General features: G+C 44.8%; 1 protein-coding gene across 1 annotated transcript in view; it reads right to left on the bottom strand.

Moving 5' to 3' along the window:
• The window catches only part of LOC137519377 (collagen alpha-2(IX) chain-like), a 132182-nt gene that overhangs the window by 7185 nt on the left and 97692 nt on the right, over window positions 1-27305 (bottom strand). Inside the window, exons 23-27 of the mRNA XM_068238333.1 lie at window positions 16328-16372; window positions 12504-12536; window positions 11803-11949; window positions 4740-4916; window positions 2107-2197 (exon numbers count right to left, since the gene is read on the bottom strand). Of these exons, the coding sequence (XP_068094434.1) occupies window positions 2107-2197; window positions 4740-4916; window positions 11803-11949; window positions 12504-12536; window positions 16328-16372 (493 nt within the window). The remainder of the gene's footprint in view (window positions 1-2106; window positions 2198-4739; window positions 4917-11802; window positions 11950-12503; window positions 12537-16327; window positions 16373-27305) is intronic.

Genomic DNA, 27305 nt, shown 5'->3' with positions numbered 1-27305 from the left:
GTGTTTAGAGGAGAGAATAGATGTAAACAATGGATTTGGGAGGTGATCTGATGTCGGATCTGCGGGCGATCTATTGGTGTGGGTGGGTGATCAGATTGCCCGCAAGGGGCAGGTTAGGGGCTGATTGATGGGTGGCAGTGACAGGGGGTGATTGATGGGTGGCAGTGACAGGGGGTGATTGATAGGTGATTGACAGGAGATCAGTGGGTTATTACAGGGAATAACAGATGTAAATATTGCACTGGCGAATTGATAAAGGGGGGTCTGAGGGCAATCTGAGCGTGTGGGCGGGTGATTGGGTGCCCGCAAGGGGTAGATTAGGGTCTAATCTGATGGGTAACAGTGACAGGTGGTGATTGATAGGTGATTGATGGGTAATTAGTGGGTGTTTAGAGGAGAGAATAGATGTAAACAATGGATTTGGGAGGTGATCTGATGTCGGATCTGCGGGCGATCTATTGGTGTGGGTGGGTGATCAGATTGCCCGCAAGGGGCAGGTTAGGGGCTGATTGATGGGTGGCAGTGACAGGGGGTGATTGATGGGTGGCAGTGACAGGGGGTGATTGATAGGTGATTGACAGGAGATCAGTGGGTTATTACAGGGAATAACAGATGTAAATATTGCACTGGCGAATTGATAAAGGGGGGTCTGAGGGCAATCTGAGCGTGTGGGCGGGTGATTGGGTGCCCGCAAGGGGTAGATTAGGGTCTAATCTGATGGGTAACAGTGACAGGTGGTGATTGATAGGTGATTGATGGGTAATTAGTGGGTGTTTAGAGGAGAGAATAGATGTAAACAATGGATTTGGGAGGTGATCTGATGTCGGATCTGCGGGCGATCTATTGGTGTGGGTGGGTGATCAGATTGCCCGCAAGGGGCAGGTTAGGGGCTGATTGATGGGTAGCAGAGACAGGGGGTGATTGACTGGTGATTGACGGGTGATTGACGGGTGATTGACAGGTGATTGACAGGTGATTGACAGGTGATCAGGGGGGATAGATGCATACAGTACACGGGGGGAGGGGTCTGGGGGGGGTCTGGGGAGAATCTGAGGGGTGGGGGGGTGATCAGGAGGGGGCAGTGGGCAGGGGGGGGGATAAAAAAAAATAGCGTTGACAGATAGTGACAGGGAGTGATTGATGGGTGATTAGGGGGGTGACTGGGTGCAAACAGTGGTCTGGGGGGTGGGCAGGGGGGGGGGTCTGAGGGGTGCTGTGGGCGATCAGGGGGCAGGGGGGGGGGAAATCAGTGTGCTTGGGTGCAGACTAGGGTGGCTGCAGCCTGCCCTGGTGGTCCCTCGGACACTGGGACCACCAGGGCAGGAGGCAGCCAGTATAATAGGCTTTGTATACATTACAAAGCCTATTATACTATTTCCATGCGGCGATCCGGGTGCTAGTAACCCGCCGGCGCTTCCGAACGGCCGGCGGGTTACTACGAGCGGTGGGCGGAGCCAGTCCCCGGCGGCTGATCGCGTCACGAATGACGCGATCGCCGCATAGCCACCCACGCAGCCGCCCCCGCCGATGGGCGTATTGCGGTCGTTTGGGCCCGGACTTTGCCGCCGCCCATCGGCTGGGGGCGGTCCTCAAGTGGTTAAGCAACACTGTCTGCAGTGGGCTTTAATACTTACCCCACTATTTTTGTTCCTAAAGATCGAAAAACAAATACTGATTTGTCAAACTTAAAGTAACCCTATAGTGAGAGGGATGGGGAGGTTGCCACATTTATTTACTTATAAACAGTGTCAGTTGTTTGGCTGTTCGGCTGATATTTTTGGCTTCAGTAGTGTCTGAATCATGTTAATTTGTATAATTGTTCTGGGTCAGTGACTTAAAGTATTAGATGCACAGGATCAGAAAGACGGCCAGGAAATTTGTATAATTTAAAAGAATGTGAATGTGGTGGCCTCCATAAACCATTTTGCTACATGGTCACTTTAAAATCTCATCTCTAATCCAGAGTCAAGATTCCCTCTTCACTTCCTTGTCAAGGTTAATCCAATAACCTAAACAGCAGCAGAAACTCAGAATTCCAATTATTCTTCAGTCTATTTAAGATAGAATAAGGTTTTTGGTCAGAACTCCACATAAATCATGTATTACCTTGGTTTCCTTCAGCTCCTTTTTGCCCTGGAACACCAACAGGCCCTCTAGGACCACGTTTTCCATTAATTCCTGGAGTGCCTAGTTTCCCCTAAAAAGAAATAGAATATATAATTTAAGCATAAACAAAAAAGTCACGTACAGAGTCCTACATTACATACCGGAGAATAGAGATTGGCAGGAGGTTCTAGGAGGTAAAAACGGGGCTGCCAATTGAAAGTCACTAGCTGGCCTTCGCTTCATGTGTAGTGTATTAGGAGAATTTCCACTCCTCCCCACAGGAGAATAGTGGTACTAGAGTATTGTATAGTTGTTGACTATCAGTTAAGGCAGAAAGTTTTGAATTAGAATTATACTATTCACTGACTGACTTAGAATTAAAGAAAACCCGAGGTGGCATTTCATTACGTTAGTGGGGCACAGAGGCTGGTTGTGCACACTAACACCAGCCTCTGTTGCCCCATCGTGTGCCTCAAAGACTCCCCTCCTCGCCGCTATACCCCCGCAGTGCTGGCGACACGCAGCGTGTCGCCAGCACAATGTTTACCCTAGCGCGGTCTGTCAGCGCCGCTCCCCCGCATCACCGCTACCCGCCCGCGTCCCTTCCCTCCAATCAGCGGGAGGGAAGGGACGCGGGCAGGTAGCGGCGATACGGAGGAGGCGGGGGAGCGGCGCTGACAGACAGCGCTTAGGTAAACATTGTGCTGGCGACACGCTGCGTGTCGCCAGCACTGCGGGGGTATAGCGGCGAGCAGGGGGGGTCTTTGAGGCACACGATGGGGCAACAGAGGCTGGTGTTAGTGTGCACAACCAGCCTCTGTGCCCCACTAACGTAATGAAATGCCACCTCGGGTTCTCTTTAAAGAGTTACAGTAGCTTTCTTATGAAGTGTATGTCTCATTTGGTCTGAGATGTTGGGGCAACACATGAGAGGCCTATACAAGATTGAGCATGAGGTTTATTTTGTTTATCTACTATATATCTATATAGTTCTGAGCTGACTTTCCACAGAAGTTTACTGTGTATATAATCTTGTCACTAATTGACTCTCAGGACTCACAATCTAAGTGCTACCAAAGTAATATGTCCATCATAGTCTAAGGTCAACTTTAGGAGAAGCCAATTAACTTATCTGTATGTTTTTGGGATATGAAAGCAAACTAAGGTTTTAATGTTTTAGTTGATCAGCATGTATATTTTTACTTTTGTTTGGTGTATTTGTATATGTTACGGCCAGAACCCGAAGTGTGGCCACTTCTAGTTCTGGCCGGCCACTTCGGGTTCTGGCCGGCCAATTTGCGAAGTGGCCGCAGCGCAGCGGCCAATGTTAGAAATGCAAAGCTACACTTATTTTACGGCCGTCTCGCTGCGGCCAAATGTATTAAAAGTTGCTTAAATTTAATTAAATATAGCCGGCGGCGATGTGATAGATGAAGCCGCCGGCTTTCGCACTGCCTCCCCCCCCCCCCCCCCCCGATTCTCTCCCCCCCCCCCCCCGCCTCTCTCCTTGTCCCCGCCTTCCATACAATACGGAGCCGCCGGGAGAGTCGTTCGTCGCGGCAGGGGAAGCAGAGTGGGGAGGCTGCAGACATTGCTTCTGCCAGCGCCCGCTCTGCAGGAACGGCAGGATTCCCCTGCCGCGACGAACGACTCTCGGGGACACGCGTGTCCCCGCCCGGCTGCTCCGTATGTCGTATAGGAGGCAGGGAGAGGAGAGAGGCGGGGGAGAGGAGGAGGAGGCAGTGCGAAAGCCGGCGGCTTCATCTATCACATCGCCGCCGGCTATATTTAATTAAATTAAGCAACTTTTAATACATTTGGCCGCAGCGAGACGGCTGTAAAATAAATGTAAACTTTCCATTTCTAACATTGGCCGCTGCGCTGCGGCCACTTCGCACATTGGCCGGCCAGAACCCGAAGTGGCCGGCCAGAACTAGAAGTGGCCACACTTCGGGTTCTGGCCGTAACATATACATGGAAATGAATGCATAACTGGGTACATTCTGTACAATAAAAAGATAATGGCTGGGCCATATGAAGATGGATCTATCCTGGGCCATATGAAGATGAATCTATCCTGGGCCATATGAAGATGGATCTATCCTGGGCCATATGAAGATGGATCTATCCTAGGCCATATGAAGATGAATCTATCCTGGGCCATATGAAGATGGATCTATCCTGGGCCATATGAAGATGGATCTATCCTAGGCCATATGAAGATGGATCTATCCTGGGCCATATGAAGATGGATCTATCCTGGGCCATATGAAGATGGATCTATCCTGGGCCATATGAAGGTGGATCTATCCTGGGCCATATGAAGATGAATCTATCCTGGGCCATATGAAGATGGATCTATCCTGGGCCATATGAAGGTGGATCTATCCTGGGCCATATGAAGATGGATCTATCCTAGGCCATATGAAGATGAATCTATCCTGGGCCATATGAAGATGGATCTATCCTGGGCCATATGAAGGTGGATCTATCCTGGGCCATATGAAGATGGATCTATTATGGGCCATATGAAGATGGCTCTAGAAACAATTGATTTGACAACACAAGTGGAAATCAAGAGACAAAATCTTCACAGATAATACTCTTACATGGTACACTGTATATATTCTTACCTGCTTCCCTGCTTTCCCTGTTGCTCCTGGTATTCCTGGAGGCCCAATTAATGATGCATTTGCAGTTGGACATGCACTTGTACATTTCCCTCTAATGCTGGCAGCGTACTGCGAAGTTGCCTCTATAACCACCTTACGACACAGTTCATATACCAGCTGATCTGCCAAGTCTGGCCCCTAAAGTAAAAATGCAAAATACATACACCTGTTCTATTAGAGAATATTTAAGCAACCCCCACACACATTTTGTACCTGATCTACTAAGATTTAATCTTGAAATAGAGGTCACCAAAGAACCTATGAGATAAAGCAAACCTGTGCTGGATTTATTAAAAATTGTCTTCACTTAGACGGCAAAGGCTTGAAACCCTTTCCTGGATTATTTTGCACAATGGTTATTATTGCTAGAAGGAAAGTGAATAAGAATGTTAGGAGTCCTACTTTATGGTTGCACCTGCTGGCGGCACTAGTTTCTGAGACTGTGGTATTACCTCTGTTCACCAGCAGGTGGCATTTTGCCTGCAGTTTCTCAGTCTACCTGCTGGTGGCTCTGGACAGCAGTACTTTTAGTATTCACCAGCAGGTAGCTTTTGCAACACATTCTGGAGACTTACTCATCATTACCTCACCTGTTGCAATTTGCATTTAAAGGGACTCAGAGATGAAATGAACTCAAGCTCTGATACTTACCGGGTGCTCTCTCTCGCCCCAAAAACACGTCTAAGTTCCACGTCGTCCTCCCGCAGTCTGCTGTTCAGCCGCGGTGAGCTCCGTTACCAGCCTCAGCAATGTCAGTCCGGTTCTACTGCGCATGCGCGGGAGGTCTGCACATGCGCAGTAGACCCTAACTGGCATTGACTGAGGCTGATAACGGAGATCACCGCGTAGCATAGTATTTGTGCTGTTACTATTATAGGCATGCAGCTGCAGTGAGCACTTCCATAAATGCAATTGCATACATTTTTGGAGGGAGAAAAAAACGCACATTATCATTAATAAAATTAGTATCAACATAGTATCAATATTGAATGATGTATATGTTCTTTATCTGCTTAACAACATTTATATACTGTATCTGAAACGTCATACACATGCTCAATGATTCTTAGTCAAGGTGGCTGGTCAGAGTCTGGTCTGCCTAAAATCTAGTTGCTGCACAGTGGACCAGATCCTCCCCAATGGGTCCCTGAGAGATATGGGGTGGTGAATCATGTAAGCAGTGCAGGCTGAGAGGATTGTTCTCCTTCTTACCCCTTCCACCCTGTCATGTGCGATACGATGTCCCTCCTCCACCGCTTAATAGTTACAAAATACATCACTAGCCTGTGTACAGCACTTGGTCGTAAATTGTGGCTTGAGGGATCAAAATCCTGATCCCTATGATGTCAGGAATTGTGCAGGCGTATGCACCTTGACCTCTTGAGGTCTTAAATCCTCGTAGTGACCAGGCCATTTTTAACAAAATAGGCCACTGCAGCTTTAAGGTCTCGCTGCAACACCACACAACTCAGCACACAAGTGACCCCCCCCTTTTCTCCCCACCCACAGAGCTCTCTGTTGGTGGGGTCCGATTGCTCCCCAGATTTTTGTTTGTTTTTTGACAAATATTTATTTGTTGTTTTTTTTTTTTAAATTTCACTATTTTATAATTTTTTATCCCACCATCCCTCCCCCTCCCGGCTAGCCAATCAGCGTGATCGGCTGCCATAGGCTTCAGCCAGCGGATCACTTCTGTGCCTGCCAGGGGGACAGCTGTGTCACATGGCTGTCCCCAGTACAGCGCTGCTGCAGATCGCAGTGCTGTACAATGTTAATAGACGGTGGTTGACTGACGACAGAGTTCCGCTCCGTCATTCAAGCGGGGATGCGCACATTGGTGCGCGCAATCCCCTGCTAGCTCCATTCCCAGCCATTTAGCAATGCCTGCAAAAATGAATGCAAAGATTTACATGCAAAGGAGTAAACATGACCTCATATATTCTGGAAACAAATGCATGAATAAATCAGTCATATCCATATTAGTCATCACTATAAATCACATTAGCATCCTCATTAAGCTCTGCATTCATTTTTGTAGGCATTGCTCATCATACAGTATGTAGTGCATGCTGATTATTTAATGGCACGTCACATGACTTCTACTCCTCCATTTAAAGCCGAACCAGCGTGCATTCTGGCAGGGTCTCGTCTTTAAAGAAGCGGGGTTACGTCCCGCGGAACCGGTGGACTTGTCTACCCTGTACACTGAGACACTCACACTCTCCTGGGAATTCCTGGTCTGCCAACTTGGGTGAAATATATATTTTCTCCTATGTCTTTCACCAGCCACTACCAGCATCATTTAATATACAGTAGATGGGCATTGTTTATGTGTTTGGTTTTTTTGCACTTTGATTCACTGTATAGCACTTTATTCTGAACCCAGATTCAAAACACATACTGTATCTATCTGATAACAGGTGTGTACAGATTAAGGCTAACCAGGTTTCAACCTAGACATTTATGTGGATACCAAATATTTATTACCTCAATAGAATGTGGATGGTTTTTAATTGCTTTTAAATGTGTATCCATACAACTGCTATGTTTTTTTTTATCAAATAAACTTGTTATACCTTTTTGACTATACCATGGAGTGGTGCTGTTAAAGAGGAACTTCAGCCTAAACAAACATACTGTCATTAAGTTACATTAGTTATGTTAATTAAAATAGATAGGTAACATAATCTCTTACCAATAATGTTTTAAAAGAACAGGCAAATGTTTGTGATTTCATGAGGGTAGCCATCTTTTTGGTTGAAAGGAGGTGACAGGGAGCATGAGACAGAGTTCCAACTGTCCTGTGTCCTGATCACCCCTCCCAGTTGCTAGGCAACAAGAACAACATCAGAAATCTCATCATGCTTTGCACAGTATCAGGGGAAAACTGCCCGGGCAGTTTTCTTTGATGGGGCGGAGCTTAGCTTCAGTGCAGCCAAAAATGAGGCTTGAATAAGGAAAACAAAGTTTTGATGCTGTGAAACTGTTAAAGAAACACCAAACCTTTTCAGTGCTGCTGAGTAGATTTTTAGTCTGGAGGTTCACTTTGGGGAGATCTCTTTTTGTTTGTGAATCCAAATTTTGAAGTGGACCCGATCTCTCGCACAGGGCAGTGGAAATACCCTGTAGCAAGCAAGAGTTTTTCTCTGGCACAGGGCAGAAGGTAGACAGAGAGAAATAATGCCCGTATGTATGGCGAGAGTTTAACCTGTTTAATTCCTCCTCATTTGTCTCTAATCACAAGATATAATTTCTCTCTCCCCTATGTCATCTGACTGCAATTGCAGATAAGCTAATTTGAAAGCACAGCATGTTAACAATATAGCCATTTGGTTCCCAACTGCTTCTGAGCTACCGTAAGTGCTTCTGCTGATCTGACTTACGGTTACCGATTTTTGCCAGGATTTTGACTACTCTCTGCCTGCCGCCTGTACCGACCTCTGCCTGGATTTTGACTACTCTCTGCCTGCCACCTGTACCATCCTCTTCCTGGATTTTGACTACTCTCTGCCTGCCATCTGCACCGACCTCTGCCTTGATTTTGACTACTCTCTGCCTGCCATCTGCACCAACCTCTGCCTTGATTTTGACTACTCTCTGCCTGCCATCTGCACCAACCTCTGCCTTGATTTTGACTACTCTCTGCCTACCGCCACCACCGACCTTTGCCTTTGACTATTCTCTGCTGGCCTTCTGCACCAACCTCTGCCTGGATTTTGACTACTCTCTGCTGGCCTTCTGCACCAACCTCTGCCTGAATTTTGACTACTCTCTGCCTGCTGTCTGCACCAACCTCTGCCTGGATTTTGACTACTCTCTGCTTGCTGTCTGCACCAACCTCTGCCTGAATTTTGACTACTCTCTGCCTGCTGTCTGCACCAACCTCTGCCTGGATTTTGACTACTCTCTGCCTGGATTTTGACTACTCTCTGCCTGCCGCCTAAGAGTGATAGCAAAGGGAAAAAGTCCAAAAGGAATGACGCTTCTACTGCCCCGATTGTGATGTCGCCCTCTGTGCTATTCCCGGTTTCAAAATATACCACACGAGGCAGGGGTATTAGGTATATATGTATATATTGTATAGTCTGGTGCCTTATTTGTTTCACTCTTTTTTAAGCTTATTCATAAATTTAATCATTTCAACAGTTTTGTGTTCTAGTCTTATTATATGCGGGATGTCTACAAGACCTTTATTCTGACATATTTTGGGGAGTTATGTCTTAAGAATTAGAGGCCTAAAATTCTTGAAAAAAAATGTACCGCTTTTAGACCCATAAATTCAGACAGAAATTAACTGCCAGGGAGGTTAAGGCAGACTCAGAACTTCCACTGTGCTCTAAAAGATAAGCAACAGCATAATCAAATCTAAAGAAGAACATTTCTTTGTTACAGTCCACAGCTTACAGAACTCCTGCAATAAATCTGCAGTGTTTCTACTTCCTACTTTCATGGAAGCAGACAAAGAGTTAACATCCTGTGTTTACAAATTAGCTGAGGCTGCTTGCCGAGATTTATGTGCTGACATAGCTGAGAGATCAAATAACAATATGATTACTTGACGCTGAGCGGGAATTAGACATGCTCTTTAATCTAAACACAAACAGGGTGGATTAATATGTGTTTTCCTTGTGTTCTGTGCATAAGTTCAGGTCTACTTTAAAGAACAAGTGACACCCATGCTAACCTAGAAATAAAAAACACATATATAAGTAGATAAATACTACTTCTACTTACATGACAGATGTATTGTGCTATCCAAGTAATGATTCCTGTGAATTTTATAAAGGAAAAGCAGAAAATCCTATTCTAGGCAGTGGCCATCTTGCCAAGCTAATGCTGACATCATATCCTCCCTGACTCTTGTTTCCCCCCCTCCCTCCTCTTGCTCATTGCGTATTCATTAGCTGCCCTCCTCCCAGAGTCTTCAGACACTTCCACTGACGTGTATACTAACAACTGCACTGTCTTTTTTTTTATTTACACATCCAATCACTGAGTCACCTTAGCCTTGCTTGTAAACACATGTAATCATAGGGTGTTTCTGATAAGCAGCTAGGTAGGGAAATAAATGGAAGAGGAGGAATATATTATAGATAAAAAGAACTCCCAGCACTCCCTAGTGCCAAACAGTGCTAACTCTTTGGCACTGTTTGGCACTAGGGCCAGTGCTCCTAACGTATGTGATAACTACAAACCATAACAGCAGAAAAAGTTTTGAATGCAGGATTAGCATCTTTATCACTTGATACACTCAGACCAGTTGCTGTTGAAATTTGATTTTTATGGTGACAATACCGCTTTAAGGTAAAAACTTTCAAAAACATCCACGGGATGTATGTGAGTAGGGTGTATTTATCCATGGGTTCCAGTCTCCAGAAAGTTGTTCTGGGATATTTTCAGTTTCAAATCTAATTCTTGCTGTAATCATTGTCTGGTTAATCTTTCTGACAAACATTTAAAACACAACTCCTCCTTCACAAACACAAGGTGACCATACACTAGCACACCAGGGTATTCCTATATCTTGTATACTTGGTCTATTACAATGTCAGGAGGTGTGTAGTCCAGATGAATCCCAAGACTTCCTACAGATACAGGAAAAACACAGAGAGAGACCAGGAGCCACTTATGGTGCAGTATATTAATATCAAGTTCTGGATAAATACAAAGTGATGAGGTACTCACAAAGGTGGGTTGCAAGACCAGCAACCACAGTATAAAAACAAGTGAGGAAATCCCATTATTACATCCATGGTTATTTTTGGGGCACCTTCTCCCTCCCAGTGGTCTATTACAATGTACCACCCTATATTATAACACATTCCAGCAGAAATCAAGTCTCATATTGATCAATCTGCTGCAACAATGCAGTTGAAAGCAATGCAATAATTTACATACTGCTCTGATCCCCCCGCCATATGATCCGAACACACATTAATTGGATCACAAAGAGTAAAGCCTTTCCCAATCAATGTTAAAACCAAGCCAAATCCATCAAGCGGGCTTTAAATGCTATGCTATAAATAAACTTTAGTTTAATTTAAAATGTTTGTTGAATCTAACATCAAATCTATTAAAAACATTGTTGAGTTTCAATCAACAATTCATGTTAGGAAATCTTCCCAACTTTGTTCACATATGGACAGACAGGACTGAATATGTGTTTGCTGAGAACATCCAGCTAAAATCCTTGCAATAAGAAGAGATGACCCGGAGAGTAATGCTGTTTTTACTCATTAGGTAAGTGTGGGTGTGTGGTCCCCATATACACATAATGTAACGGATGAATCAGATTTATGGTCAATAATCCTGTTGACATGAACATACAGTACGCTCACATAGAATGTTCAGCAAGAACAGGTCTCTTGTGACACAGTTTTGCATGGCTCAATGTGTACAGTCTGGACCTCCCTGTAGGGAATTTTGTGCATCCCATAAGCTACACATTGTAATCTATGGAATTCAAAACATTTGATGGCTTCAGCTTTAGCTTAAGGAACTACCATTTTCTTTCTCAACTCTAAGGCTAGGTTCACAGTGGTCAGTTGCATGACGCACGCGAATGTGAACTGCAATGAGACTGGACATAGACTTTAATACAAAGCCCTAAGGGCACTAAGGGTTTATTCACACTAAGAATGCACCTCACATAAGGTGGGGTATTCAGGAACATCACACATTGCACAGAAAGCAATGTCTGCCCTTCTCTTCAGTACACAGTGTTACTATTACACTGTTATACACATTTAATGCATTGCTCTGAAGTGCCCTCTTCAGTGTAATCAATGGGATCAGCATTGTAATGGACAGGTCCTCAGGCAGCAGTGTGTTACAATGCAACATTGTGTAATGTGAACAGGCCCTAAAAATATACCTCTCTATAAATAATAAGTAATTGTAAAATATACCAATTGCCATCAATATATTTTAAAGCAGTAAAAATAACCATTTTCCAATAAAACAAATGTCAATCATACCAATTAGAAAAATTAAAATAGTAAAATGAAATCATTTGCTGAATTACCACTTCTCCAGGTACTCCGGTTGGTCCAGGTGGACCTTTTTCTCCCCGATCTCCAGCTGGGCCAGGATTGCCTCTCTGGCCTGGTGATCCTGGGGCACCTGGTCTCCCCAAGGTTCCCACTGGTCCAGGGCGTCCCCGCTTTCCTTGCTACAGCAAACAAAACAATTCAGCTCTGTTACAATTAAATCTCAAAACTCGCTACCTCCTGCTGGGCAAATAAGTACATGTTATACAAGCCCTTCCCTCATCTTCATCCATCTCTCACTGTTAAAGTGCAAGATTTACACAGGCATGACAAGCATGCAGCAAAAGATAAAGAACAATACAGAAAATGTTGTATTCAATGATGCTTCTCAGTAGAATGAAGGCTGTTGTACACACCACTTGTCTGCGATCAAGTGTTGCTTTCACAAGCAAACCAGCTGTAAGATGTGTCATTCCATCTCCCCCACTTTTCTGGGTGTCCCTGGTTCTGCTGATGTTATGTATTTGCATGCACATTGACCGAGAAGTGATGGAACAACACCAGCTTCAAATCAGGTCAGAGCACTGAACCATATCCAATTACCCACAGTTCTACTTCCTCATTATATACTATGTTAATTATACACTATGGTAATATCATCTATACACTGCATGAACTGCTTTAGTTCTATACACTTTTTTTTTAAAGATGTTTCAAATTATTGTGCTTTTCTTACCTGTCCTTTGTCCCCAGTGTCACCTGCATCCCCCTGTTAGTAAAGTAAATGGAAAACACATTAAACCCATGTACATTTGATTTATAAATGACTGCAAACATCTGGAAAGTGTATTTAGCCATGAATTCAAAGTGACAGTTTCTCAGTTGATCATGCATACAGGGGCATAAATAGATGGGAGAAACCCCAGAGCGGTTTTGGGCCCCCAACTACTAGCTTTTCCTTCCTCTAATCCAATGGACTATAATTCAGATCAAGTGTTTTTTGTGGCTCCACTTGTTATGGGTGTGAAGACCATAGTAGACACATTTGTCTATGGCCCATGTGGGATGAGCCCCAAGGCTGTGAAGGGCACCAAAGGGAGGCAAGGGAAGGGGTGTGAACATTGGTATGCCCATCAAAGTTTCACTAGGGGACCCCATGAATTGTAGTTATACCACTGCATGCATAGGAGACAAAGTTATGTCTATGTGCAGCAGCAGGTATCAGGCAGAGAGGAGTTAAGGAGAAATAAATGATGGAACAGGTTAATAAACACTGACATTATACTAATCTCTTTTCCTCCAGTCTGAAAAGTAAAAAAGTTCCCACACACTCAGCCATTGAGACAGTACAGTACTGAAGACCCTATGCCAGGGGTCAGAAACCTTTTTGGCAGAGATAGTCATAAACGACACATATTTTAAAAGTAATTCTGTGAGAGCCATGTTTCAAAATGGCACAGTGCACATGCTCAGCAGAGGGCTTACATCCCGGTTGCCATGGTGATGTGTATACAGTTGATCCTCCGGGCAGCGGAAGTGTCAGACATGTCTTCAGCTTCTCTTGGTTTTCAGCAACATCAGCAATTTCCTCAAGAGCCAGACAGGAGAAATACAGACTAACAGCTTGTACAATTATCTAGCTGACTTGGGGGGTGAGGCGCTACACCTGCTATTGCTGAAATTCTGTCTTGTCCCCATTTTTATTGCCTGATGAAGCGGGCTGGGCCTGCGAAACGCGTTGCACTGTTTTGGGGTACTAATTAATAAATGTGACTACTATTCAGACAGTCTTTCGTGTCTGCTTTATGGAGGTAAGTCCACCACTTCCTCCCAGCAAATTTTAAAGTTTTTATCCACTTTTATCCTGCTGGCGCCTCTGTTCTCCTACTGCTATACCGTGTCCACCCCTGGTGGAGGGGTGATCTACCCCCTTTCGCATCTACAGAGAGCGACTTCTTATCCCTGAGTGAGGACAGGTCTAATCTCCTCACCTGCCTATACAGTGGTTGCCTGTGTGGTAACCCATGTTTGTGAGTATAATTTTCTCACGATAACCTTTACTTCATTTATGCTTAACATACTACACTATATTGGGCTCTCGGTTTCTCTACTCTTTGACTTGGGGGGTGATTCACTTTGTAAGACAAGATCCCTGCACTTTGGCCCAATTGGCTGCCTGTCAAGTGACAGCCTATTGGGCCAATGAAAGTGCGAGACTCTCGTCCTACAAAGTCACTGGACCTGACAGGATCCAGGGTGGGACAATTGGAACAGCTGTTAGCTTTGGGGGGAGCGCGAGTAAGTTAGGAGTGCACGCTACAGCAGTAGCGTGCCTAATTTCAAAATTTTTAGGGATGGGACGAATCCACAATTTCTTCGAATCCGGATCCGAATCTAAAAAGGTTCTTGAATATCTCGAACCTTTCGAATCCCGAATCTAACGAATCCTGCACATAAGAATTGTGCGATCCATGGTATAGTTGCCCGCAGTATAGGTAGCTAGGTAAAGGTGTCTTCAGTATAGCTAGCAAGGTATAGGGGCCTTCACTATAGGTTGCAAGGTATAGGGACCTTCAGTATAGGTAGCAAGCTATAGGGGCCTTCAGTATAGGTTGCAGGGTATAGTGGCCTTCAGTATAGGCATCAGGGTATAGTGGCCTTCATTATAGGCAGCCGGGTATAGTGGCCTTCAGTATAGGCAGCAGGGTATAGGGGTCTTCAGTATAGGCAGCAGGGTATAGGGGTCTTCAGTATAGGCAGCAGGGTATAGGGGCCTTCAGTATAGGTAGCAGAGTATAGGGGGCTTCAGTATAGGTAGCAGGGTATAGGGGCCTTCAGTATAGGTAGCAGGGTATAGGGGCCTTCAGTATAGGTAGCAAGCTATGGGGGCTTCAGTATAGGCAGCAGGGTATAGGGGCCTTCAGTAAAGGTAGCAGGGTATAGGGGGCTTCAGTATAATTAGCAGGCTATGGGGGGCTTCAGTATAAGTAGCTGGGTAAGGGGGCTTCAATATAGGCAGCAGGCTATGGGGGTGCTTCAGTATAGTTAGCAGGCTATGGGGGGCTTCAGTATAGGTAGCTGGGTAAGGGGACTTCAATATAGGCAGCAGGCTATGGGGGTGCTTCAGTATAGGTAACAGGCCATGGGGGGCTTCAGTATAGGTAGCAGGCTATGGGGGGCTTCAGTATAGGTAGCAGGCTATGGGGGTGCTTCAGTATAGGTAACAGGCTATGGGGGGCTTCAGTATAGGTAGCAGGCTATGGGGGTGCTTCAGTATAGGTAACTGGCTATGGGGGGCTTCAGTATAGGTAGCAGGCTATGGGGGGGCTTCAGTATAGGTAGCAGGCTATGGGGGTGCTTCAGTATAGGTAACAGGCTATGGGGGGCTTCAGTATAGGTAGCAGGCTATGGGGGGGGCTTTAGTATGGGGGGCTTCAGTATAGGTAGCAGGCTATGGGGGGCTTTAGTATGGGGGGCTTCAGTATAGGTAGCAGGCTATGGGGGGCTTCAGTATAGGTAGCAGGCTATGGGGGGCTTCAGTATGGGGGGCTTCAGAATAGTTAGCAGGCTATGGGGGGCTTAAGTATAGGTAGCAGGCTATGGGGGGCTTCAGTATGGGGGGCTTCAGTATGGGGGGCTTCAGTATAGTTAGCAGGCTATGGGGGCTTTAGTATAGGTAGCAGGCTATGGGGGCTTTAGTATAGGTAGCAGGCTATGGGGGCTTTAGTATAGGTAGCAGGCTATGGGGGGCTTCAGTAATGATAGCAGGCTATGGGGGGCTTCGTATGGGGGTTTCAGTATAGATAGCAGGCTATGGGGGCTTCTTATGGGTGGCACATATCCTCCTCCCTCCCCCTCGCAGCCTCCTCCGCTTGTCCCCCTGCATAAATAAGGAGAAGCAGCCTCTCACCTCCAGCATCAGCGTGGAGCCCGGAGCGGCAGACTTCTCCCTTCATTTCCTAGTTCCCCCTAGTGGCCACCGGACCGGCTCTTACTGATGACGCGTAGTAAGAGCCGGTCACTAGGGGGAATAAGAAAGTCTGCAGGAGGTCTGCCGCTCCGGGCTCCACGCTGGAGGTGAGAGGCTGCTTCTTATTTATGCAGAGGGCGAGCGGAGGCGGCGCAGGGAGTGGGAGGAGGACAATTGCGAGCGGGTGAAGCGGCGGATGCGCGACGATGCAGCGTCGGCATTCGGCGAACGGAAAATGGCATCGGGATGAGATTCCACGAATCTCGAATATTTCCTAATATTCGAGGGATTCGTGGATTCGCCGGATTCGTCGTCCCATCCCTAAAAAATTTACTTGCGCTGCCACACTAAGTTGTGCTGCTTGAGCAGTGTAGCTTAGAGAATCAACTCCTACTAATTTGTCTGTGAGCCAGATGTAGATATCAAAAGAGCCACATATGTCTCCCGAGCCATAGGTTCCTTACCCCTGCCCTATGCAGTAATGCCAATGGTACAGAATAAAAAAACGTATAATTTTTTCAATTCGAATTTTGAATTGAAGCTGATAAACATGTTATACGTGGTACAGATGTTATTTTCACTATAAATACCTTGGCTCCTGTTTTTCCTTTGCCACCTTGTTTTCCTTTCTCTCCCTAGAAGAAGAATGTTGGATTAGCATAGTACAAGTTCCCAGGTCAGTGTACCGACTTATCATACTAATGGCTACAAAGTGATTTTCAAATGGGTGAAAAATCTCATGTGCAGAATAATAAAAAGACTACATTTGTTAGAGCCTTACTTAAAGCGGAATATAACCCTGCATTTCAACTTTGCTCTAAAACATTATTTACAGCATATTATATGCAACCAGCATTTTTTTTTTTACTAGACCAGCATTGGAAGGGTTAAACACAAAGGTTTAAAGTTCCGTGGAGAGATATGCAGAAGTTCAGATAGATACATTTAACTAAATAGAATGTAACAAGTGAGAAATGTTACACACTCTTTGGCTGTCCTCCAGCTCCTTCTGTCAAAGCGAGTGAGTCACATTCCACACTTAGATACATTTATGTAAACAAAATGTATCTATGTAAGCTTCGGATGCGTCTGCAGTTCTCTCCAGGAACTTTAAAGCTCTGTGTAACCCTTCCAATGCTGGTCTAGTTAAAAAAAAATGCTGGTTGCATATAATATACTGTAAATAATGTTTTAGAGCAAAGTTGAAATGCAGGGTTATATTCCGCTTTAATCACTAAGACTATGGTCCATAATGAAAAATAAAGGCACAACCATCTCTGATACCATATTCTGTCCTCTCCACTATTGTAGAGGATAGAGTATGTTCACATGGAAAGGGGAGAGCCAGTCCAGGGTTGGAGATTCCTCTGACTTCCTGCTGCTCCACTAGGGCTCACAGGAGGATTACTTTAGCAAATCAGAAGTGTAATTATTTTAAGTATGTGTGTGTGCAGATGCTAAAAAATGTATGAGACACAGGTGATGCAGAGTTATATACTGTAGACAAGCATTAAGACTCATAGGATAGTAAACTTTGGTAGAATCTTCTCTATCCATGGAATGCAGACATTGGATGTGATGTAGATTACTATTACTCCTTATACAAATATGTGTGCTTTCGTGAGCTCCAATTGCTGGTGTGCACTATATGTCCCAGCCATCTCATCAAGACCCATCCGACACTTGCGTCACCTACTGTGTACCATTCAGAGCTGCTAGTGCACTTTGGTTTATCATGAAAAATGTAAGTATTGAAAAGAAAGCCACAGCTAGCAAACAACTGAATTGCTTGTCCTAGAGCACAGGTGTCAAACTCCAATCCCCGAGGGCCATATCCATGCCAGTGTTTAGGATGGATTGATAGATAGATAGATAGAGAAATGTGTTCTACTTTATGAACCACACCTTCTCTGATTCAGTCCCATTAATCAATTTGACTTGTGCCAAAAATGTATGAGGACCTCGGCCCTTGAAGACGAGTGTTCTACAGCCCTGCCCTAGAGCAACTATACTAATCCATGTTTTCCCTTCTTTAAGTGCTATCATGCTGTTTTGCTAAGCTGAGACAACATGGCAGCCTGACAGGTATATTAGACACTTGGCTGAATCTCATGACAAATGGAAAGTTCTACTTCTTACTGACTTACTAATGCTGTTCTTTTTTTATTTCCCTTATTTGATACTAAGGCCTATATGCAATTCACCTTTTCTCCCAAGTTTTCTCCTAGGGGATGTTTTCATGTCATTTTTAAAGCAACAGCAAGCAAGAAAATACTCAAAATAATTTTGATAGTAATTTTACACCTAATTTTCAGTACTTTTTCAGTTGCAAAGTGCTGAAAAGTTATTTTAAATAAAAGATGACAATGTATCTCTTAGGAGAAAACTCAGGAGAAAAGATGAATTGCATACAGTCTATTCCTAAGACTTTAATAGGCAGCTCCATTATTTTAGACACTAAGGCTTAATTCACACTGCAAAACGTATATGTTACGGCCAGAACCCCTAGTGTGGCCACTTCTAGTTCTGGCCGGCCACTTCGGGTTCTGGCGGGCCAATGTGCGAAGTGGCCGCAGCGCAGCGGCCAATGTTAGAAATGGAATGTTACGCCGTCTCACTGCGGCCAAATTGATGACAACTTGCTTAATTTAATGAAATATAGCCGGCGGCAATGTAATAGCTGAAGCCGCCGGCTTTCGCACCGCCTCTCTCCTCTCCCCCCCCCTCTCTCTCCTCTCCCCGCCTCCCATACAATATACGTAGCAGCCGGGGACACGCAGCCGGAGAGTCGTTCGTCGCAGCAGGGCAGCAGAGCGGGGAGGCTGCAGACATTGCTTCTGCCAGCACCCGCTCTGCAGGAACGGCAGGATTCCCCTGCTGCGCCGAACGACTCTTGGGACACGCGTGTCCCCGCCGGCTGCTACTTATTGTATGGGAGGGGGATCGGGGAGAGGAGAGAGGCAGTGCGAAAGCTGCCGCCTTCAGCTATTACATTGCCGCCGGCTATATTTCATTAAATTAAGCAAGTTGTCATCAATTTGGCCGCAGCGAGACGGCCGTAAACATTCTATTTCTAACATTGGCCGCTGCGCTGCGGCCACTTCGCACATTGGCCGGCCAGAACCCGAAGTGGCCGGCCAGAACTAGAAGTGGCCACACTTCGGGTTCTGGCCGTAACATATACGCAATTCTCTGCACTCAGCAAAAAGGTGTGCTAGAGCCCAGAGAATATCAATTCTAAAGAAAAGCCACAACTATTTCAGCCCGAAAGCAGCACTACATATGACTATAATCGAATAATATCAAAATGTATTAATACATCATATCCCACTATCAAGTATTGTTAAAAAACATTACAAAATCCTCTCCATAAAGCACAATTCATGAAAAAGTAGATAATAAATCATGCAATATATGTCATTGTATTCAGCTGCTATATAATAATCAGATGTAGAGGCATAGAGTAATGCAGAAATCCCCAAGTTGCTAATATATTGAGCCCCCCTTAGGGTGAGAACCCGGGCTCAAAACGTATTGATCAAAAATGTGCTAATATATACATTGGGTCCCTAAGGGACAATGTACAAAACAATATATACAAACATTCATGATACATACCACAAATCAAATAAACAGAAAAGTGAGTGGCAGAGTGATGTGAAACAAGGGCGACTATGATCCCAGGAACAGGAAGGTGTGAGCAAGAGAGCAATACTGTACCCAGACCAAGCAGTTACAGAGGAAGGATCAAGTATGGAGAGATGGAGGGAGCCCCCTGCGGACAACTCCACCGGTTTTGCGGCGGTAAAGGCGTTTTTACAAGAGATGCAGAGGAAATGAAAGGAGCAATATATATGCAATATATACTGCAGTTATTATTTTTAAATCAGATTGTGATAACCATTCCATGCCAGTGCAGTGTATGCTAAATTCCTACACAACACAACAGAATGCATTTTGCTTTAGGATTTACCTAAATCATGTCTTATTCAATGAGAAAAAGTATATAAAAAAACTTATGTAATGAACACTTCCTACTTGCAATGTGACCAGTTGGATGGCAAAGCACTGCTAGAACTACGTCTGAGATAACTAGGAATTGACAAATAACTATTAATCATGTCAAAACAGGTGAAAAGAAAGGTTATCAGAGTGCAAAAGAGGTGAAAATCCTGGCTTTACTTACACGAGAATACAATGAGCATTAAAAGGGACCCGGAACAGACCCTTAATAGGAAATCTGGATTTACCTGGGGCTTCCTCCAGGCCCCCCATAGCCCACGAGGGTACTCTGTGGTCCCCTCCATGGTCCCACTGGTGGCCCCATTAGCCTGGCGACTTTAGGTAAAGTCGTGCGCAACTGCATAGCACCCGGCTCGGTCATGCGTGCATCGCTGTAAGCTTCCTGCGCATGTGCAGTTCAGTCTTTCAAGAACCACACATGCGCAGGAGGCTTATGGCGATGCATGCGAGATTGAGCTGGGTTGGCGGACAGGTCTTGCATGCGCAGTTGCGCACGACTTAGCCTGAAGTCGCCAGGCTAATGGGGCCACCAGCAGGACCACGGAGGGGACCCAGAGGATGCAGAGTGACCTTGCTGGCTTCAGGGGCTGGAAGAAGCACGGGTAAGTTCAGATTTGCTTTTAAAGTCTCTAGAGGTCTCTTTAAATGTCAAAGATGGCATAGTTTACTAAATATACAGTTTAAGGGGGTTGAATGAGCTTTCAGCCCACAATGTGTGTTTTCTTGGTGCATGTGAAATATGTCCAGAGTTGCTATTTGAAAATGAGGTAGTAAAAGGGTTATTTGGCTGGTATGGGTAAGGGGTATTCATGTACTTTTCATTTTCACCATAGGTGGAACCCAGGATCTACTACCTCCTTCTGGGCATCAGGAGTAGGTATAACAAGCTTCTTGTGAGTGCCATCTTTGGCATTCACAAGGGAAAGAGGATTTCCATATTCCTGTGGCAGACCACCCCCCATGCCAAGATTGATGTAAGCTAGTATTGTTCAAGTGATACAGCTCAACACTGGCTGCCTCAGCCATTCCGGCAATGCCAACCTATGTGGGGGACAATGACTTAAAAAAAGACTGTGGTGGCATGCTGTTTATTGGTTTTGTTTTTGTTATATTTTATTGTATCTTCCTGACACTCAAGCCAATATGTTTAATGCAACAAATAATTAAGATACTGATAGGCGTCATAGGGCAAAATGAATAATTGGCTGTGCAGGTAATGTATGTGTGATGCAGGAGTGCTTACATTAGGCGAGATTATACCACTTGGCATTGCTTCAGATAAATGGCTTCACAGCACAGCAAATGTTTAGAGTCTATTAAATGGAGTGACTGGACTCAATACCGTCAAAAATCCAAATTCTTAGCAATACAAGAGCCATTGCACACATGTTCATATAAACCCTCTGCTGGATCCCCAAAATCCAGCCCATCTCCAGTCACATAATGATGGCTTTGATAGAAATAAATAGACAATTTGCTTCTGACCTTACATACCACTTCACCTTTAAACCCCCACAGTTACTCCCACAGTATGGTATTACTGCTAGGGATGATGAGAAATTGTCCTCCCTCAGCAGCCAATAACTGCATTACTGTGGCCATATTTCTATACTTAAAGAGGAACTGTCACGAAAATCTTAAAATGTAAAACACATACAAATAAGAAGTACATTTCTTCCAGAGTAAAATGAGCCATACATTACTTTTCTCCTATGTTGCTGTCACTTACAGTAGGTAGAAATCTGACAGAACCGCCAGGCTTTGGGTTAGTCCATCTCTTCATGGGGGATTCTCAGCATGGCCTTTATTCTTTATAAAGACATTCCCTGAAAAAGATTTATACAAAGATGCTGGCCAGCCTCCCTGCTCACAGTACACTTTTTTGGCAGGTGGGCGGAGCAACTGCCATTCACTAAGCGCTTTTAAAAATAAAGAAAACCCTAAGAACCCCCCATGAGAAGATGGGCTCGTCCACAATCTGTCGGTAATGTCAGATTTCTACTACTTACTGTAAGTGACAGCAACATAGGAGAAAAGTAATTTATGGCTCATTTTACTCTGGAAGAAACGTACTTCTTATTTGTATACATGTATTTTATATTTTAAGATTTTTGCGACAGAGCGCCTTTAAGGCAGTCAGAAAATACAGCCTATCCTGGCCTGACATCAGTCACAGGACTAACTTCTGAACATACCTAGAGGCATCTTTTATCAGTATATTATTCTCATATGATTCTGTACATTTCTCCACATCTGTTCATAGAAAGGTTTACGTGGTGAATTAATGGTCTTATCATAAGTGAATTAGATTTATGCAGCGCTGTGTTTTTTCTTTCATTTATATATGTTGATACCTGGGAATAAAAATGTTAAGTAATCTCAATAGTGATTGAATAATAAGTAGACTTATGTTTCATATGCTGTACCTCTGTTATAAAATTCCTGTTTTGCACTTGTTACCCTTGTCGTGTATTAGACTAAGGTAAAATATATGTTTAATAAAACTGTTTGGTTACAAAAAAAAATGTTTGGACAGCTTTTGTTCAGTCTTACAGCTGATTATGCTGCGTTTGCATTATCATAATGTCACATGGATAAAAGTGACAGCAGATGTGCAGCTGTCCGTGCACACAGCCAAAGTGATTTGTGGCAGCAATCGCATGATTATATGTGTACAAATACATGAATAGGAATACTTAGTGATGTGCCCCAAGATTTCAAACGGTTGACATTTTGAGTGCTCACTGCACAAAAATATATACTGTATACCTTTCAGATTTTTGTAAATATTTTATTACATCTTTTGATGGGACAACACTGAAGATAGAACACAACGACACAATGTAAAGTAGTCAGTGTACAACTTGCATAACATTGTACATTTGCTGACCCATCAAAATAACTCAACACACAGCCATTAATGTCTATTAACCACTGGCAACATGGGTGAGTGCACCCCTAAGTAAAGAATGTCGGAATTGGCCCAACATGTCACTATTTTGTGTGCCTATTTCCCAGCACTGCCTTAACTCCCTCCTGCATGGAGTTCACTAGAGCTTCACTGGTTGCCACTGAAATCCTCTCCTGCTCCTCCATGATGACATCATGAAGCTGGCGTATGCTAGAAACCTTGACTTCCTCCACTTTCTGTTTGTGGATGCCCTACAGATGCTCAATAGGGTTTAGGTCTGGAGGTATGCTTGGTCAGTCCAGCACCTTTACTCTCTGTTTCTTTAGGAAGGCACTGGTCATCTTGGAGTGTTTGGGGTCATAATCATGTTGGAATACTGCCCTGGGGGATAATGCTCTACTTCCGTATGTCACAGTACATATTGGCATTCATGGTTCTTCACTGTACCTCCCCACTGTCAGCAGCAATCACGCAGCCACAAATCATGACACTCCCACCACCATCCTTGACTGTAGGTAAGACACTTGTTTTTGTTCTCTTCACCTGGTTGCCATCATAGACACTTGACACAATCTGAACCAAATAAGTTTAACTTGGTCTAAACAGTCCACAGTACATGGTTCCAGTAACCCATGTCCTTAGTCTGCTTGTCTTCAGCATACAATTTGCAGGCTTTCATCCTAATGCTGGATACACACGGTGCGTTCCCGCACTCGATGCGCCGCTCGATTATGGTCGATTAGCGGCCGCTCGATTATTTCCGACATGTCCGATTCTCGTTTCGATGGATCATTAGGTCGATTTGGCATAATTTACATGAGAATCGACCTAACAATTATCAAAATGCACTTGGAAATGCTTGGAAATAATCAAGCGGCCGGGAATCGAGCGGCGCATCGAGTGCGGGAACGCACCGTGTGTATCCAGCATTAGAAGAGGCTTCTTTCTGGAACTGGCTGATACAGCACCCCTTCAACCTTGGCAGCAATGCTGCCAGCACTCATAAGTCTACTGACGCTAAGCGCATGTACTCAAGTTCTTTGTTTACCATGGCAAGACCTGTGCTGAGAGGAACCTGTAATGTTAAAGCACTGTATGGTCTTGACCAGTGCTGTCCAACTGGCGGCCCGGCCCGCCAGGCCACCTGCTGCGGCCCGCTCGTCTCCCTGGGATGCAGGCATGGCTTGCGCTATGGGCCCCATGCCTGCTCCCTCTTATTGTGGCCTCTCCTGTGTCCCCGCTGCCGCTGCCCCACAGCTCAGACCTCACAGATCGCCGCGACTGAGGTAAACAGAGTGTGCATGGTACCTGCATGGAGTACGTCACATGCGGAAGTGAATCATTAGTCACTTCCGCATGTGACGTTCTGCCGCGCGGGTGTCATGCGCACGGTCTGCTTGCTTCAGTCGCCGCGATCTGTGAGGTCTGAGCTGTGGGGCAACGGCAGCGGGGACACAGGAGAGAGAGGTAACGGGCTCGCTACTGGTGGGGGCACCTGTCACTATCTAGCTGGGGGGGCTCCTGTCACTATCTAGCTGGGGGGCACCTGTCACTATCTAGCTGGGGGAGCTCCTGTCACTATCTAGCTGGGGGAGCACCTGTCACTATCTAGCTGGGGGGGCATCTGTCACTATCTAGCTGGGGGGGCTCCTGTCACTATCTAACTGGGGGGGCTCCTGTCACTAACTGGGGGGGGGGGGCACCTGTCACTATCTAGCTTGGGGGGGCTCCTGTCACTATCTAACTGGGGGGCTCCTGTCACTATCTAGCTGGGGGGGCACCTGTCACTATCTAAGTGGGGGACACCTGTCACTAGCTGGGAGGGCACCTGTCACTATCTAGCTGGGGGGGGCACCTGTCACTATCTAGCTGGGGGGGGACCTGTCACTAGCTGGGAGGGCACCTGTCACTATCTAGCTGGGGGGGCACCTGTCACTATCTAGCTGGGGGGGCTCCTGTCACTATCTAGCTGGGGGGGCTCCTGTCGCTATCTAGCTGGGGGGGCTCCTGTCGCTATCTAGCTGGGGGGGCACCTGTCGCTATCTAGCTGGGGGGGGCACCTGTCACTATCTAGCTGGGGGGGCACATGTCACTACCTCAACTGGGGGGACACCTGTCACCTGGCATTTCAGCCCACACATCATCCCCAATCCGGCCCAAAACACTATTGCCAGGCACAGCAGCCAGTAGAGGAGAATTTAGAAGCCAGGTGAGAGGTGTCTACCATATTAAAGGGGCATTCTGCTTATTTATGTGAAATGCTGTCTATTTATGTGCCTCATGACTGCTGAATTTGTCATGTTGGGGGCCTCATGATTGCTGAATTTGTCTTGTTGGGGGCCTCATGATTTGTTGGGGGCATCACGATTGCTGAATTTGTCTTGTTGGGGGCCTCAAGATTGCTGAATGTGTCTTGTTGGGGGCCTCATGATTGCTAAATTTGTCTTGTTGGGGGCATCATGATTGCTGAATGTGTCTTGTTGGGGGCCTCATGATTGCTGAATTTGTCTTGTTGGGGGCCTCATGATTTGTTGGGGGCCTCATGATTACTAAATTTGTCTTGTTGGGGGTCACATGATTGAGAACTGTGAGACTATGGAAAAGCTGAATCGTCATCATGAGACAATAGCATTAAACCTACTTTTTTAGCTTTTTAAAACGGAAAATAAAACTGGGAGGTTCTAAAAAAACCCACATTTTTCAGGAGTAGGATGGATGAAATTGTTTATCTTCACAGTTTATTTTCAACTTGGATTTTCCATAATGTTCATGTATGAGTTAAAACGTTTGTATGTAGTTTAAATTGCTGTTGCCACTTTGCGATAGATAAGTGACTTTTGGGTTGCAGTTTGGACACTCGGCCTCCAAAAGGTTCACCACCACTGTCCTAATCTAATGTCCCACATTGGTAAGTTCATGTAAATTTGTCTCCACCCGTGGCCACACCCGCATTCTGGTCCATGGCCACACCCATATTTCGGCGCGCCGCTCTACGCACAACGAAACCCTCGTGTTTTCTGGCGCGCCACACAACTTCACCATTATTTTCAATTGCATTTTGTGAAAAGTGCTGCCAATCTAATTGTCCTTTAATTGCATTTTTTTTCCGGGGGGGGGGGGGGGGGGGAGTCTGCGGCTCTAGCAAGAACCTTCGGCCCTCCACCATGGGGTCTGAAAAAAAAATGGCCCTCCATGCCCATGAAGTTGGACAGCACTGGTCTTGACCATCATGCTGCAGCTTAGTTTCAGGATTTTGGTGATCTTCTTATAGCCTATGTAGCCTACTGATATCTATGTAGAGCAATAATTTTTTTTTTTTTTTAAGATCATCAGAGTTCTCTGCCATGGAGGTGCCATGCTGAACTTCCTGTAGCCAGTGAGTGATAACACCAAATTTAACACACCTGCTCCCCATTCATACCTAAGACCTTATAATACTAACAAGTCACACTCCCGACCCCGAAGAAGGCAAAATGTCTAACTGGGCAGAATGTTGACATTATTCACTTAGGGGTGTACTCACTTTTGTTGCCATTAGTGTAGACATTAATGGCTGTGAGGGAGTTATTTTGATGGGACAGCGAATCTACACTGTTATACAATGTGTACACCGATTACTTTACATTGTATCCTATCTTCAGTGTTGTTCCATGAAAATATATTATAAAATACATAAATTTGACCAAAATAGTACAGCATATTTTTAAAGTATTTGGCAACGTATGTTTATTACAACAGTGTCCACATTTCTGTGTCCAGATTTACAATTTGTACAGGAGTAAAAACACGTAGTAATCCTCTGAGCAACTTTGAAATGGATCACACTAATAATCATAAAATAGTAAGCAAACGATGACTCATGTTTGCCCAGAGGAGAGCCATGTTGGCCAGCGGCCATCATCCTTCGCACTTGGAAACATTTAATGTGGTCCAGCTTGGCTGAGTGTCTTCCTTAAATAGTACTCTCACTGAAAGACACTTTTATTTGATGTACCAATTACCTGGCTCATGGAAATAGAGCATAATCACATCTATACATAGGAGCTTTAGAGGAGCATGAAATAAATGTGATTTACATTTTTTAAAGCTTTTTTTATTCACATTCTGAGACAATTTAAGGGTATGATTTATATTGATTCTGTACTAGTTAACTAGAGCAGAGTGTACTTTCTTTACATATAGAATATATTTATTCCATTTTCTATATGCAAAAGTCATATCTTGGAAAAGGAATAGTGATATACTTGCAGAATGCAGCTATTTTACTTGGTCTAGGAATTCCTAATCTGTAGCAATTTTCTCCTATTTTTATTGTCAGTTTACTGGTTGTCTTACCTTGGACACCTTCTGGTAGGTACTTATCACTACGTACTAGAAGTATCCCATAAGACCTGCTTTTTGGAGATACTGCGACCCAGTTCTTTAGCCTTTGCAGTTTGGTCTTTGTCAAAGTCATGCAAAACTGCATTGTTTTTTCCTACTTTCAACACATCACCTTCAAGAACTTACTGTTCACTTTTACTAATATATCCCATCCCTTGACAGATGACATTGTAGTAAGAGAGTAAATGTTATTCAGACAAACCGCCAGTAGTTTTAATGTTGTGCCTGATTGGTATATTCTCACCAGCAGG

The sequence above is a fragment of the Hyperolius riggenbachi genome, chromosome 5, assembly GCF_040937935.1.
Source record: "Hyperolius riggenbachi isolate aHypRig1 chromosome 5, aHypRig1.pri, whole genome shotgun sequence".
Classification (NCBI taxonomy): Eukaryota; Metazoa; Chordata; class Amphibia; order Anura; family Hyperoliidae; genus Hyperolius; species Hyperolius riggenbachi.
Note: the sequence above shows the minus strand (reverse complement) of the source record. Positions and strands in the feature narration are given on the sequence as shown.